At 52.3% G+C, this 12,880-nt stretch overlaps 1 protein-coding gene across 7 annotated transcripts in view; it reads right to left on the bottom strand.

The window, feature by feature from the left end:
• Positions 1 to 1,452: 1,452 nt before the first annotated feature.
• Positions 1,453 to 12,880, bottom strand: part of ELMO2 (engulfment and cell motility 2) — a 38,757-nt gene continuing 27,329 nt past the window's right edge. For all 7 annotated transcript variants that reach the window (XM_081832654.1, XM_081832648.1, XM_081832651.1 and 4 more), the window contains 11 exons: positions 10,555 to 10,677; positions 10,065 to 10,199; positions 9,385 to 9,489; positions 9,197 to 9,305; positions 8,644 to 8,780; positions 7,427 to 7,590; positions 7,207 to 7,319; positions 6,917 to 7,024; positions 5,883 to 5,965; positions 4,212 to 4,289; positions 1,453 to 3,006 (listed from right to left, as the gene is read on the bottom strand). In XM_081832654.1, coding sequence (XP_081688780.1) covers positions 2,806 to 3,006; positions 4,212 to 4,289; positions 5,883 to 5,965; positions 6,917 to 7,024; positions 7,207 to 7,319; positions 7,427 to 7,590; positions 8,644 to 8,780; positions 9,197 to 9,305; positions 9,385 to 9,489; positions 10,065 to 10,199; positions 10,555 to 10,677 — 1,356 coding nt within the window. In that variant the 3' untranslated portion in view covers positions 1,453 to 2,805. The remainder of the gene's footprint in view (positions 3,007 to 4,211; positions 4,290 to 5,882; positions 5,966 to 6,916; positions 7,025 to 7,206; positions 7,320 to 7,426; positions 7,591 to 8,643; positions 8,781 to 9,196; positions 9,306 to 9,384; positions 9,490 to 10,064; positions 10,200 to 10,554; positions 10,678 to 12,880) is intronic.

Below are 12,880 nucleotides of genomic sequence, written 5' to 3'. Positions count from 1 at the left end.
GGGGAGGTGGGAGAGGGAGAAGCAGGCTTCCCGCGACCAGGGAGCCTGATGAGGGGCTCCATCGGGACTCCATCCCAGGACGCTGGGATCATGACCAGAGCCGAAGGTAGACGCTAAACGACTGAGCCACCCGGGCGCCCCCACCTGTTTACTTCTATTGAACAGATTAATTTATCTTATTCCAACCCGGTGCTGGGCAATCATAGAACCACAAAGATAAAGAAATCTCTCATGGGCTTTTTCTTCTGCGAGCTTAAGCCAGCTGGGGAGTGTGATAAGTCAGGGGCATTAAATTTTAGGACTTAGAAGATCCATGGGAGATAATAATACACATTTGTGAAACATTTGTGTGCCTTAAACTTTAAGAATTAACTTAATTTCAGTAGATTGAGTGGGGGGTGGGGGGAGTGTCAGGGCAGAGGAAATGAGGAGAGGGGAAGGCTGGGGCCTGGCTTAAAGCCCAGCTGTTTATAAGGGGAGTTTACAAAAGCTGTGGTTGGAAAAGTAGCTGTGGGGCAGTTGCAGTGGTCTCAAAAATGCCAGCTAGGAATTCAGATCCCACTCATGTTGCAGGATGGATTAAAAGAGGCAGAGCCTGGCGCAAGAACCCCCAGGAGGGCAGAGCAGGCTAGGGTTGCAGAATGGGGGCCAGTTAGGGGTTTTTTGCCCTCTCCTCCCAGTGCCTCCTGTGCTCTCCTCTAACACTGGCTGCAAACATGGATCCTTGCGAGTGACTCGGCCAGCTTCCCCGGCCCCTCTGAACAGAAGGTTCAAGCCCAGAGTGTAAGCAGTGCATTATGCAAACCCCTGCTGCCCCCTGCCCCCGCCAGCTGGCATCCTGCAGCCGAGTTTGTTCATTCAGCACTTACCGAGTACCCACAATGGCACCCATCACTGCCTGAGGTCTTGGCTGTGTTCAGTCCTCAAGGCCTGCACTGCACGCACTTGCTGTGCCTTTCGAAAAAGCTTGTCCTCGCCCCCTTTTCCCTCAGAGGGAAAAGAAAGTATCTATTTTCATCACCACCCTCATTCAAGCCTCCCAGCTACCAAGGCTGAGTTTTGGAGCAACAGCCTAAAACACCAGCTGGAAGGCTGGGCACTAAGCACCGGCGACACACAGGGTGAAGAACGTGTCTTCTTTGTAAGTCACAAGAATGTGAGCTGTTCCCTGGCTGCGTCCCTGGCAGGGGGGAGAGGGAGGCTATGCTCATGGGGGTGTACGGTATGCCGTTCCCGGCCGTGCCCGGCAAGCCGCAGCAGAAAACACTTTGTCCTGGTACAACAATCTGTGAGCATCCTGAACTGTCGAGGTGTGTGTGTGCGCGTGCACACGCCCAGGGAGGGCAAAGTGGTTGAAAAGACATAATGAAATGAAAGCTTGTCAAGGTGACAGCTCCCTTGGGCGGAGAGAGCAAGTACAGAGAAACAGCTGTTAATAGGTACCACGGTACGTACATGAAAGAGTATTTATTGAAAACATGGTTACTGATGGGAAGCTCCTGGCTGCTCTCGGTTACTCTCTTGGCTCACAACTGGAAGTGGTATTTTTCTTTTTTTTGTTTTAGGGAGAGCCTCCAATTTTATTTTCCCTCAAACATTCTGTCCTAGGATAGGTAGATCTTATATAAATATATATACACGTCTGTATAAGTATGGCCTCTAGTAAAGAAAATATATAGTACACTCTTCATCGGGCAGTACCTACCATGCCGGCCTACCAAGACTGAATGCCGCTGTGTTCACATGTCCAAGGAGGGAGGCTGGGCGCGTGGTTTACATGTGCCGCAGCACCAGGGAAGCCCGTGGGCACAGCCGTGGCCTCAGCTAGCTCCCTGAAATCACGGCCAGTGGCAGAAACCACAGCACTGGGATGGGAGGGCGAAGGGAAGGCCAAACTTCCTGAGGTCGGGGAGGCCAAAGGAAAGCAAAGACGAGGGGGCTGCCATTCAGGTTAGGCGGGAGATTTCTCTCTAAGGAAGGAAAAGATAAAAATGGTGGGGGGGGGGGAAGGGAGTGGACTCCAGTGGCCTCACCAGTCTCGGCCCAGGCCTTGTCTGGGCTCTCCCTGCAGAGTTCTTTGAGACTAGAGGGTAGGACTTAGCTCGCATGTCTTTGACTTGCCAGGATGAGAGCCTGAGAGCTTGGTAGGGAGAACTTTCCATCCGCCCAGACAACTGTGTGGGCAAGAGAGATCTGGTGGCTCCGGAGACCAGAGATGTTAGAGCCGAGCCTCAGTAGCAGCAGCTTACTGGCACTGAATGAGGCCAGAGTGAGCCCTCACGAAGGCGACGAAAGCAAGGGCAAGGCATCTACCAAGTAAAGGCCAAGGCCTCTGCTTGGATCTGAGACACAGGCATGGGTCACCCAAAGGCAGTCTCTCTGAGGCTCTCAACACACCTAGAACGTCTGTCCTCTGCGGGCAGCCTTTGCTGGGCTAGCTCTTGCCCACACGGGATCCAGCTGACCCGAGAGCAGGCTCAGGAAGAAAAGGTGAGTGACTCTTGTTAACTCCAGCCCAAGCAGTCCCTGGCCTGGAAGACAAGGGCGTCTGCTATTCATTCCTCACGCTCCGATCCCGGGCTCCGCGGTGACAGCGAGGGCCGAGCACCCTGCCTTCGTGACTTATGGTGGGCAGGGACCAAGAAGAAGCTCTGGGTGGTCTGAGGGGAGTCTGAGGAATGGCTGGCATTCACTGGCCACCGTGGTCACTACAGATTCTGTACAAGCAAAAGACAAGGCACCAGTCTGGGTGTTTCTCCTGGGCCCCAAATCCCTTCCTGGCTACCGTGGAGTCTGGCTCCAGGCTCAGCCGTAGTGATAGACAAAGTCATAGCTGCTGGGCTCCTTGGGCACTGGCGGCGGGGCTTCAGGAATCTGGATGTTCTCCAGATCCAGGAGCCGCAGCTTCATCTCCATGCTCAGCAGGGTGTCCAGGTCACTCTTGGTCAGCTCGCTGGACATGTCCTTCCCCAGAAGGGCACTGAGGCCGTCGATCCAGATGCAGTACTGTGGAAGCAAGTTGTAAAACATCACATGGTGGCCCCTGGTCAGCCGGAGGGCCTGCCAAGGTCCCTTTGATGACAGGATTCACCGTAGTCTCTTTTGACACTACTTAGTATAGGCAGAGCTGATTTGGGATAATGGCAAAGATAAAATGGGAGGTGATCATTCACTTTCCAAAAAAAAAAAACCTTTTGGCTTTTATGAGGGATTTACATTTAAGCTTCCTAAGATAATCTGAAATATGATTTATTTTTATTTATTTTTTTAAATATGATTTTTAAAAAATGCAACTAATGAATACAGCAAAACAAGACCTGAGTACTGGGGCATCAACTAGCCAAAACTGCCCAGGAAATGAGCAATGGTTGCGGGGAGGGGGATACATATTAGGTGTAAAAAGCAGGACCCAAAAGGAATCACTGTAGCATCTCAATTTTATTTCAAAAAAAGTTAAAAAAAAAAAAAAAAAGCCCAGTCAACAAATGTTAAAAGTAAGTGCTAGAGAAATTGAACTTGAGGGTCTCATGATAGGGAGGAATAACAGAGAACTGTCGACCTATCCCTCTCTCACTCCTGCTCAGTCTTTTTCCCTGCCTTTGCTCACCTGTCTCCCCACCTGCTAGTTCTTCACTTCTTCCCAACAGAATTCCACTGGCAGCTCGGGGCTGCCAAAGTGTCTCCTCTTCCAGAAGCCCCACCTCTAGTGCCCTCTGATGCTCCCCGAGCTCAGCAGCCACACGGGGCTCAAGCACAGTTACTCATGTAACACCAAGTATCTTCCAGTGCTGCAAGTACCACTGTGGGGGCCCATCAGGCGGACCAGACCTGTCAGCCCCAAAGCCCAGGCCAGACCCTCTACCACCTGTGCCCAGGAGCCCTGAGGACAGAGGATCTGTCGGGTTCGCTCGGGAAGGTGGCCATGCGGAGACTGAAAAGGGGGAGAGTTCTCCCAGTCCGGACAAGTTCGGTTATCCCCTGTGACCCTGATTTTCTAACTGCAACTTACGGCTACTGCTGAAGAGCAGTAAGCTGGGGAGCCCAGCCCAGGCGGATGGACGCCAGCCTGGCAGATCGCCGGCGCCAAAAAGCCTTCATGACACGCTGTGGTCCCCTGCCTCTGGGGGATGTCCCTGTTCTGCCCACTCCTGCCTTCAGCTGAAGAGTCACAGAAGGGGCGGGGCTGTCCAAAGCGGGACCACACTGCTCACCTCATACTTGTTAGGTGCGATGAAGTTTAAGGTCTCATCAGGGTCATACAGGATGGAGAACGCCAACTCCAACACCTCCTGAAAGAGAAAGGGTTTCAGTTCCGTGGGGGCGGGGGTGGCCTGGGCTCTGCGCGCCAAGATCTTGGCCAAATTCCTTGTCACCTGGCACCGTCACTGAAGGCGTTGATTCAGACGTGGTATCACCAGGCCCCCAGCACGTGCACCAGTGTGGCTGGACACGAGGCATCGTGGTATGAGCGCTAACTCACCCACCCCCCACCTGAGTCACACCTAACATGTGGATGCTCCTAACACTGGAGAAAAGTCATTTCTCAACACTTAAAACCTCTGCATCTCAGAGTCCAAGACTGTAGGTGACCTACATATGTAGGTACGTATGTTGGTGATCAGACTGAAAGTCGTAACGGTTTAGAAACCACCACAACAATAACAAATTGTGGCCAAAGATGACAGAATTTAAGCATCAACAACATAACTGTAATGGACTGGGACAAATACCAATTTGCTTAAATCCATGAGTTCATAGTACTACTAAACAAAACAAAACAAAACACATACACAAAATTGGTCAATGTTGGATGATACCAGAGAACCAACTCACTGTTTTAAAAGTAGGTACTTTTACAAAAGGAAAGAATCAAGCACTTACTCTCCTTTCTTATATAAACTGGACCACTGGGAAGCCAAGAGTAGATGATGGTAAGTTTCTGTTTAGAGAAGTAGTTCAGCTCATAAATGAGAATGACCGCATTAGAACACCACTAGTTTGCAAATCTTAATTTACCCGTGGAAGAGGCACTTAGCACCAAGAGTCTGCTAACATCGCAAAAAGAAAGACGATCACATCATGTGTCTCTTGATAGAACATAACACCACCTAGGAAGTCATCCTGTCCACCCCCCCCAAAAAAGGGGGTCAAACCTGAACTGGATCAAGCCTCCCCCTAAATCTCTCCACCAACGTACAGATCTGGGACAGAGAAGCAAGTTAAACTATACCACGGGGAGACAATCAGCACATTTCAGACTCTGAGAAACTACCAAACAAGCAACCTGGTTTCTTCAACTAATAAACCGCAAAGAGGAAAACACAGATGGAAAAGAGAAAGAGGAACTAAAGACTAATCACAATGTGCATATCCTATTTGGATTCTGTTTCAGTGAACAAAACGGGTATGAGTATGCATATGTGTGCACGTGTGTGTGTACACGTAAGCACTTATAAATTTTTATACAGAGAAATTATTTAAAGAATACAAACATATATGGAATATTTGATACTAAATGACAACTTTCAAAATTTCTTTTCAGGTGTGATAACGGTATTGCGATTATGTGAAGAGTCCTTATCATTTACAGATACATTCTAAATATTTAAGAGGAAATGACATCATACTTGATTTTTTCTTTGATGTAATAATAAGCGGATGGGTAGGACCGGCCACGGTTGTTGAGGCTGGGTGATGCGTATGTGCGGGTTCTATCTGTTTTTGTGTATGTTCAAAACTGTTCTTAGTAAGAGCCATAGGAATAACTTACAGGGAGAGAAGGGGGGTGGGAGAGCGTGTACTTAAACCACGACTACCGCCTGAACCCTCCGGCGTCACCGTGACCGTGACCGTGACTCCGGCAGGCTTGCTGCTCCGCTCACCTTGTTCTGTTTCAGAGCGCTCTTCTCTTTCATGTGGGGGCAATCCTTCCCAGTGACGATGGCCTTAATGTCTGCAACAGGAACTGGGAAATGAAGGGCATTAGTCTCTGGAAGATTCACGCTGCGAGTGGGTCTTTGCATCAGTGCTGGAAGGGGAGCCCCAGCCCCCAGACCAAAGGGCTGTGTCAGCTCAGACAGAGTGGCCTGGTGCTACTTCCCGGGGCCATGGCCTGCTGGGCTGCGTCCAATCTCACCGGGGGTCAGTTCAGGGCTTTGGGATCGTCTCCCCGAGGACCGGAGCCTTAGACACCCACGTCACTTCCACGGCACCGTGAGGAAGGCGACAAGGCCTCCAGCGCAAACAGCCGTGCTCACTACCTCCCAGTCCCTGCCCTAAGGCCTTGACATACATGACTCATTCAATTCTGATGAGGGACATGTGCCTATTGCTCCCATTTTGCACAAGAAACCAAGGCAGAGGTGAGAGTTAACCTGCATTAATTAGAATTAACGGCAAAGCTTGGATTTGAACCCAGGCAGTCTGGCTTCAGAGCCCCGGCTGTGCCACCGCCTTTCGGTACAGTCTGGTAGCGCCCCTGACAATCTACCAGCCCCATTCCCACTGGGGATCCCACGGGCTTCCCCGAGCAGCCCTGTGAGGTAGTCCAGGTAGAGAGGACCTCTGACAGATGAGCAGACAGGTCCAGGGAGACAAGTGGTCCACGACCAGATAATCGGCTTGAGATAACCAGGACTAAAACTCAGGTCTCCTGGGGCGCCTGGGTGGCTCAGTCAGTTAAGCGTCTGCATTCGGCCCAGGTCATGATCCCAGGGTCCTGGGATCGAGCCCGGTGTCAGGCTCTCTGCTCAGCGGGGCGTCTGCTTCTCCCTCTCCCTAGTCCTGCTGTCCTCCCTGCTTGTGCTCTCTCTCTCTCTTTCTGTCAAATAAATAAATAAAATCTTTTAAAAACAAACTTAGGTCTCCTGACATCGAGTCCAGCTACTACGACACACTGACGGAGAAATGAACCTACTTTTCTCCTGCAGGGATTCAAACGTCACCTCCCCTTGAGGGTTGTCATCCAAGTCACCATAGTGCAGGACTTTGTGGTTCAGTGCCAAGCGGCAGTACCAGAAACGTTCTGGAACACAAGGCAAGACAAGCAGGTGACCAGGGACAGTTCTGGCAAAGGCCAGGGCACATGAAGGGCAAAAGGATGACATGTTCCCGGCCTGCTCCCTGCAGGCTCTGTCCGGCAGGCTCCCTCCCCCGTGCGGTGACTCGGAGAGGTAAGGACCAGCCCAGCCGCCCAGACCCCCTCACCTTGCCTCCGACGGTTCCCAATCTTCCGGAAGCTGCTGCCCTCACAGAGCCGGTTCAGCCGCTGCTGCTTGATCAGCTCCAGGATCTCAGGCTGGATCTTCTCCCTCAGCTCCCTGGGGGGACGCGCACGGAAGCAAGGGGAGGTGAAGACACGGCAGGGCTGGTGGTGCCTCCCCCCCACCCCACCCCCCGCCGCCCCCCGCCACCCAGAGGCACTTACACAATTGGCGGGGACTGGAAGTCATCCTGACTCATCCGCTCGGATTGGCGCAGTCGCAGGATCTCAGAGTAGCTCAGGCTACGCAGTTTGCTCTTGAACTGATCCAAAGAGCTGGGTTTGGAGGGCAAAGCTCGAGTGATCTGCTCTCGGACCACCTGCATGACCTGAGCGGGAAGGAAGCCGGCTGCCTCAGTCCCTCTGCTGAGGGGCCAGGCCGGGTGCAGGCAGCCTGGCTCTGCCCCCGCCCTGGAGTCACCCCAGACACCTGCTGGGTGAGCAAGAATACTGACTCTCCGAGGCACACACCTTCTTAGGTGGTTCTCGGGGACAAATGCCTGCTAGGGACAAATGCTTTCTTTCCCACAAATTTCAACTAGTCGACAGTGTGCTGAAATGAGCACAGGTTTGGAAGTCGGAGGGAAAGAGGCTCAGATCCTGACCCCATCTCTTAATCTGTGCCTTGAGCAAGCCGCTTGCCGTCTGCAGGCCTCCCTCTCCTCATCTCTAAAGCCAGAGAAAGGAAGACTCGATTTCGGATATACGCTTCCCCTCAAACAATAGTGAAAGAGGAAACATGCCAGCCCATGGCTCGTCGGGCAGCTCTGCGCTCATGCAGGACAAAGTCTACAAGAGAAAAGACTAGAGGAAGACGTGAACATGGTCATCGCTGGGTGGTGGACTACAGAGAACTTTCTCCTCCTCATACCTTGCAGATTGTTTACAATGAGCTGAGCGGCTTCTGGACTGTTGGCTTTTGACGGCCCAGCGGTGAGTGCTCTGTGGAGCGTGGGGACTTGGGTGTGCGTCAGGAATGACTACTGAGTGGATAGCCAGGACGGGCCTATCCTGCCAGTCCACACCTCTCCCTAACGTTTCCTGGCCATGGAACCGCACCAGGGCCTGACATAGTAAGCGCTCAGTCAACCAGCGCTTGTATGGTTAGGCTTAGCCTCCTGCCCTCTACGGGAGACAGGCGGGCAGGTACTGGCTCCTCTGGGGCCATGAGGGGCCCAGGGCACCGAGGGGCAGACCCCTGCTCCAGGCCACAGAGGAAGCACAAGCAGAGGGGCCCGAGGTTCTCCGGTGTGGCATCTTGTGACCCAGGGCTGCCGACATGCTGGTTTCCCAGCTCAGGGGCTCCCCAGGCTCCGGAGAGCGGTCACAGACTGTCACGTGACGGCCTCCAGCCGTGGGCGTCAGAGCTCTGTGACACGGACCTTGTTGAAGTCCTCGGCTGTCGCCCTCATCTCCTTCCAGGTCTTGTTCAGCAGCTGGATGCAGATCCCGAAGAGCTCCTCAAACGCGCGGTCATGGGTAAAGAACATCGGGTGGTAGTCGTTGCGGCCCTCGTTGGCTACGGAGGAAGAGAAGCAGGGAGGGTGAGGCTGGGCGCTCGCGTGCACTCAAGTCCCGAGGAACGAAAGCAGAGCAAGGCCAAGGCGAGTGAAGAGTGTGGGATGGGCCTTTCTCTACTTCCTCAGCTTTCTTCTCTCGGTCTGGCTCTGCCCTCTCTCAGGCTCGGCCAGCCTGACACACGGGGCCAAATGGATGGAGGCGCAGCTCCTGCACACGTGAAATGACCCGCTCAAACCAAGCAGCAGCCATGATTCCCAAAAGCGAGGATAAGACGGCTCACGGCTCACCCGGTGACTGCCCACACAAAGCACACTAGTTGTCCCATCCCACTGACCCCTAGCTTTGTAACCTCGAGTCCCCCTAGGCTCCTGATTACGGAGTCGCTGAAAGAAGAGGGGGGTGGCTGGGACTTACGCAGCTCCCCAACCTGCAGGATTTCACAGAGCATTTTGGTGAGCTCGATGGCGCTGCGGCCGAAGGGGCACTCGTGTTTGTCCTCCCGGCTACTGTTCTCCAAGACGATCTGGGGGGACGAAGGCAGGGGGATTAGGGAGGCGAGACATGTGGTGGCAGGGCTGAGCCAGCTGGCCCCCCGCTGTTACCCGGATGTAGGTGTCCTGATGGACTTTAGCCAAGTACAGCATGTTGTCCAAGGCCAGCATTCCAGGAGGAGTCTGGGTAAAGTCCATCGCTGGGTTGATATGGTTCTGGGGAAATAAAGGAACGGACTTGAGACTCTGTAGCCTCCCGTGTGCGGTGCCACCTGAGGGGACGCCCTACTGCCCTCCTGTCCATGCCACTAGCTCTCGTGTTACCTCCTTCCTGCCCACCATCTCTGCGAGACGGGGAGCTCCTGACCTGGGACTGTGCTGACTCATTCCGTCTCCCCAGCACCCAGCATACTGTGTGCTGAGTGGGTAGGTGCACGCTAAGTGTTTAATTGAATTAACTCCATCATCAAATGTGTCCTACCACAAGATATCCACTTCTGCTTTTCAAAGCACCTCGCTGCTTTCAGGAGAGGTCCTCTCTTTACCCATGTGACTGACCTCTTGGACCCTCCAACAGATGGATTCGTTCCAAGGGGCCAAATGCTGCACGGAAATGTGTGACCTCCCAGCGCCAAGGCCAACTAAGTGTCAGGGCCCCTCCAGCTTCTTGGTGTCATCGATTCCAGGGCCACCATGACGAAGGGGGGGTCCTCGGGGCTCTGTGTGGGTGCGCCCTCTGACCTTCTGTCAGGGGAGCAGGCCTCCCAAGATCCATAGTTTGGGAAACTTACAGTAAATCCCAGCATTTTGTAGTCCTTGGTATACATGGCTTTGCGCTTCTCAGTCCCACTCCCGGGGACATTGCTAGGGTCAGACTCTGCATCAAATGCGATCCTTCTCAGTTCAAATATAATGTCTCTTTGAGCCTGAGAAGTGAAACGGACAGCCAGGAGGTAAATCAGCTAACCCAGGGAAGCAAGGAAAAGAAAGAGCAGGTTGGGCTTTCCTGGGCAGGACCCTGGCCCTGCTCAGTCTCCGAGAAGGCATCACCTCTGCCTTCAAGGGACAGAGGTGGGCTTGGCCCAGAGAGTCACCCAGCGGGAAGAGATGGCAGGGAGGTAGAGCCAGGTTTCCAGGGCAACACAAACCATTTCTGCAGACACAATCGAGCACAGTCCCTGGCACATATCAGGTGCTCAATGCGGAGCCTAACGGTGGAATGCACCACATCAAACGGCGTACAACTTAAGCCAGGAGTACTTGGTCCCACGGAGCACCTACCTGGTCATTGGGGTCCATCTTGGTCATCATCCTTTCTTCCAGAAGGTTAAAGGTCAGGACTTGCAGGACATACAGCTGATGGGCCATCTCAGTTTTGATTGGGCGGTTCCCTCGGATCACATGCTGGAAAAAGCAAAGGCAGGGGGCAAGGGCTGAACTGATTTTCTTCTCCTGAAGACTCACATCCATGCTGGTGAAAAAGAAAGTATGCTGGGCAGGGAACAGGGTTTCCCTCCCACACACGGAACTTGGGAGACTTCGTGTTCTAGAAGGGATGGAGCATGAAAGGTCTCGATTCAGGCTGAGATGATTCACTGCAGGCCCCAAGGGCACAGTCCCTTTTTCCGCACTCCCCTGGGCAGGGGAAGTGGAACCCAGGGCAGAGGCTGTATCCGGTCACGCCAAAGACAAGGGAGGCTGCCCTGCTACGATTCTGATGCAGGGCTCAGTGGCTGGACCTTCCTCCAAGTGGGCACTCAATCCAAGACAACAGACAGTGTGTGCGGAGGACTCCGCTTTGTCTTCCCGTAGAAAAATACAATGTTGTGCATGGCCTCACCAAGTAGAGGCTTTAGGAAAGGACATTTTCTTGAAATAGTATGGAGACACCTACACAAAGGAGAGCACCTGATGCTCCTTGTCCAGCCCCCAACGCTCCCCCCGCCACCTTCTCTCCTATCACTCTGTGTATGCTCCCCTCCCTGTGTCCCCTGTATTCTGTCCCGCCCCCTCTCTTTCCATGACCCCCACCACGCCCTCTCAGTTCTCACCTGCGTCCCTCTGACGCCCACCCCACTTCAGGCTCCCCCCTTCCCTCATACCCCACCTCTTTTTCTCACATGCTACCTCTCCCTGTGTCCCTTGGGTTGATCAACGCCTGGCGACGTTCTTGCCTCCTATTGCCCTGCTCTCACTCCCACAATGGCTGCTCTTCCTGGCTTGCTCCCTCGTATTTCTTGCTTTTTCTCTGTCTTACCCGCCATCTTGAATCGTTCTTGGTCTCTTCTCACCCAAATGAGACTCTCGCCCAGTTTTCCACACACACTCCCTCCGTGTCCTTCATGTTCTCTCACTCAGTCTAGCTCTATGTCTCCGGAGCTGTGCTGTCCAATATGGTAGCCACTTGGCATATGTTAGAATTCACTGAAGTTAAAAATTCAGGTCTTTGGTCACACTAGCTAGATTTTAAGCTCAACAGGTATAGGTGGCCAGTGACTACCACCCAACGATAGAGTAGATATAAAACATTTCTGATGTGGGAAAAAAAAGGCAGAAGAAAAATTATTAAATTTCCTTACTACCCAGAGCCCACTGACAAGTCCTTCAAACAGGCAGAGTGACATTCCTCTAGGGACTCAACTGCCTCAATGTTAATACTTTGCTAAGGGCAAAAGGCAATCCTAGCCTGACCGCCAACCCCCCCAAACCGCCCCCCCCCCCCGCCCAGGATCCTGTAAGTCTACTTTAACATATAAGAATTCCTTTAGAAACTTCCTTTATCTCTAAACCCCCCCCAAGATACATGTTGGCAATCATCCCCCAAGCATATGGCCCACCGATACACATCTGAAGGGTCTCATGACTAAGGTTTTATTAGACAGTAATAAATGACCTTTTCCCAACAATAGCTAGCCCCCTCAAGGTCCTGGAAACCTTGCTTCCAAAATTCCTCAGAGACTTACACCATCCCTAACTCCCTCCTGATTTGAAAATATATAATGGGCCCCTCCTCATGACCCCCATGCAGTTCTTTCTGCCCATGGGTCCCCATGCTGTAATAAAATCACCTTTTTGCACCAAAGAAAGACATCTCAAGAATTCTTTCTTGGCTGTCGGCTTCAAATCCTAATAACGTCTTTCCTACATCAATTTCCATTATCACAGAAAGTTCTTCCAGACAGCACTGCTCTAAAGCTCCGTAACTCTAAAGTTTGCTCTGGCTTGACATCAATGTCTTTAGACCTGTGCAGTCTCAATCTGGTAGCCACCAGCCACATGGGGCTGCTGAACAGCTAAAATGTGGCTAGTCCAAACTGAGATACGTCGCAAATGTAAAATGTACGCCAGATCTCAGAGCCTTAGTGTAAAAAAAAGAAAATGTAAAATATGTCATTACCAATTTTTTTCTACTGATTACGCATTGAAATCATAGTATTTGGGATATAGTGGGTTAAATTAAATATATTATTGAAATTGATTTCCCATATTCCTTTTTTACTGTTGCTACTCTAACATTTAAAATGAAATAAGTGGGGGTGCCTGGGTGGCTCAGTCATTAAGCGTCTGCCTTCGGCTCAGGTCATGATCCCGGGGTCCTGGGATCCAG

The sequence above is a fragment of the Leptonychotes weddellii genome, chromosome 10, assembly GCF_054177405.1.
Source record: "Leptonychotes weddellii isolate Sample4059 chromosome 10, ASM5417740v2, whole genome shotgun sequence".
Taxonomy (NCBI): Eukaryota; Metazoa; Chordata; class Mammalia; order Carnivora; family Phocidae; genus Leptonychotes; species Leptonychotes weddellii.
The sequence above is the reverse complement of the archived record's forward strand: the minus strand, read 5'-3'. Positions and strand labels throughout refer to the sequence as shown.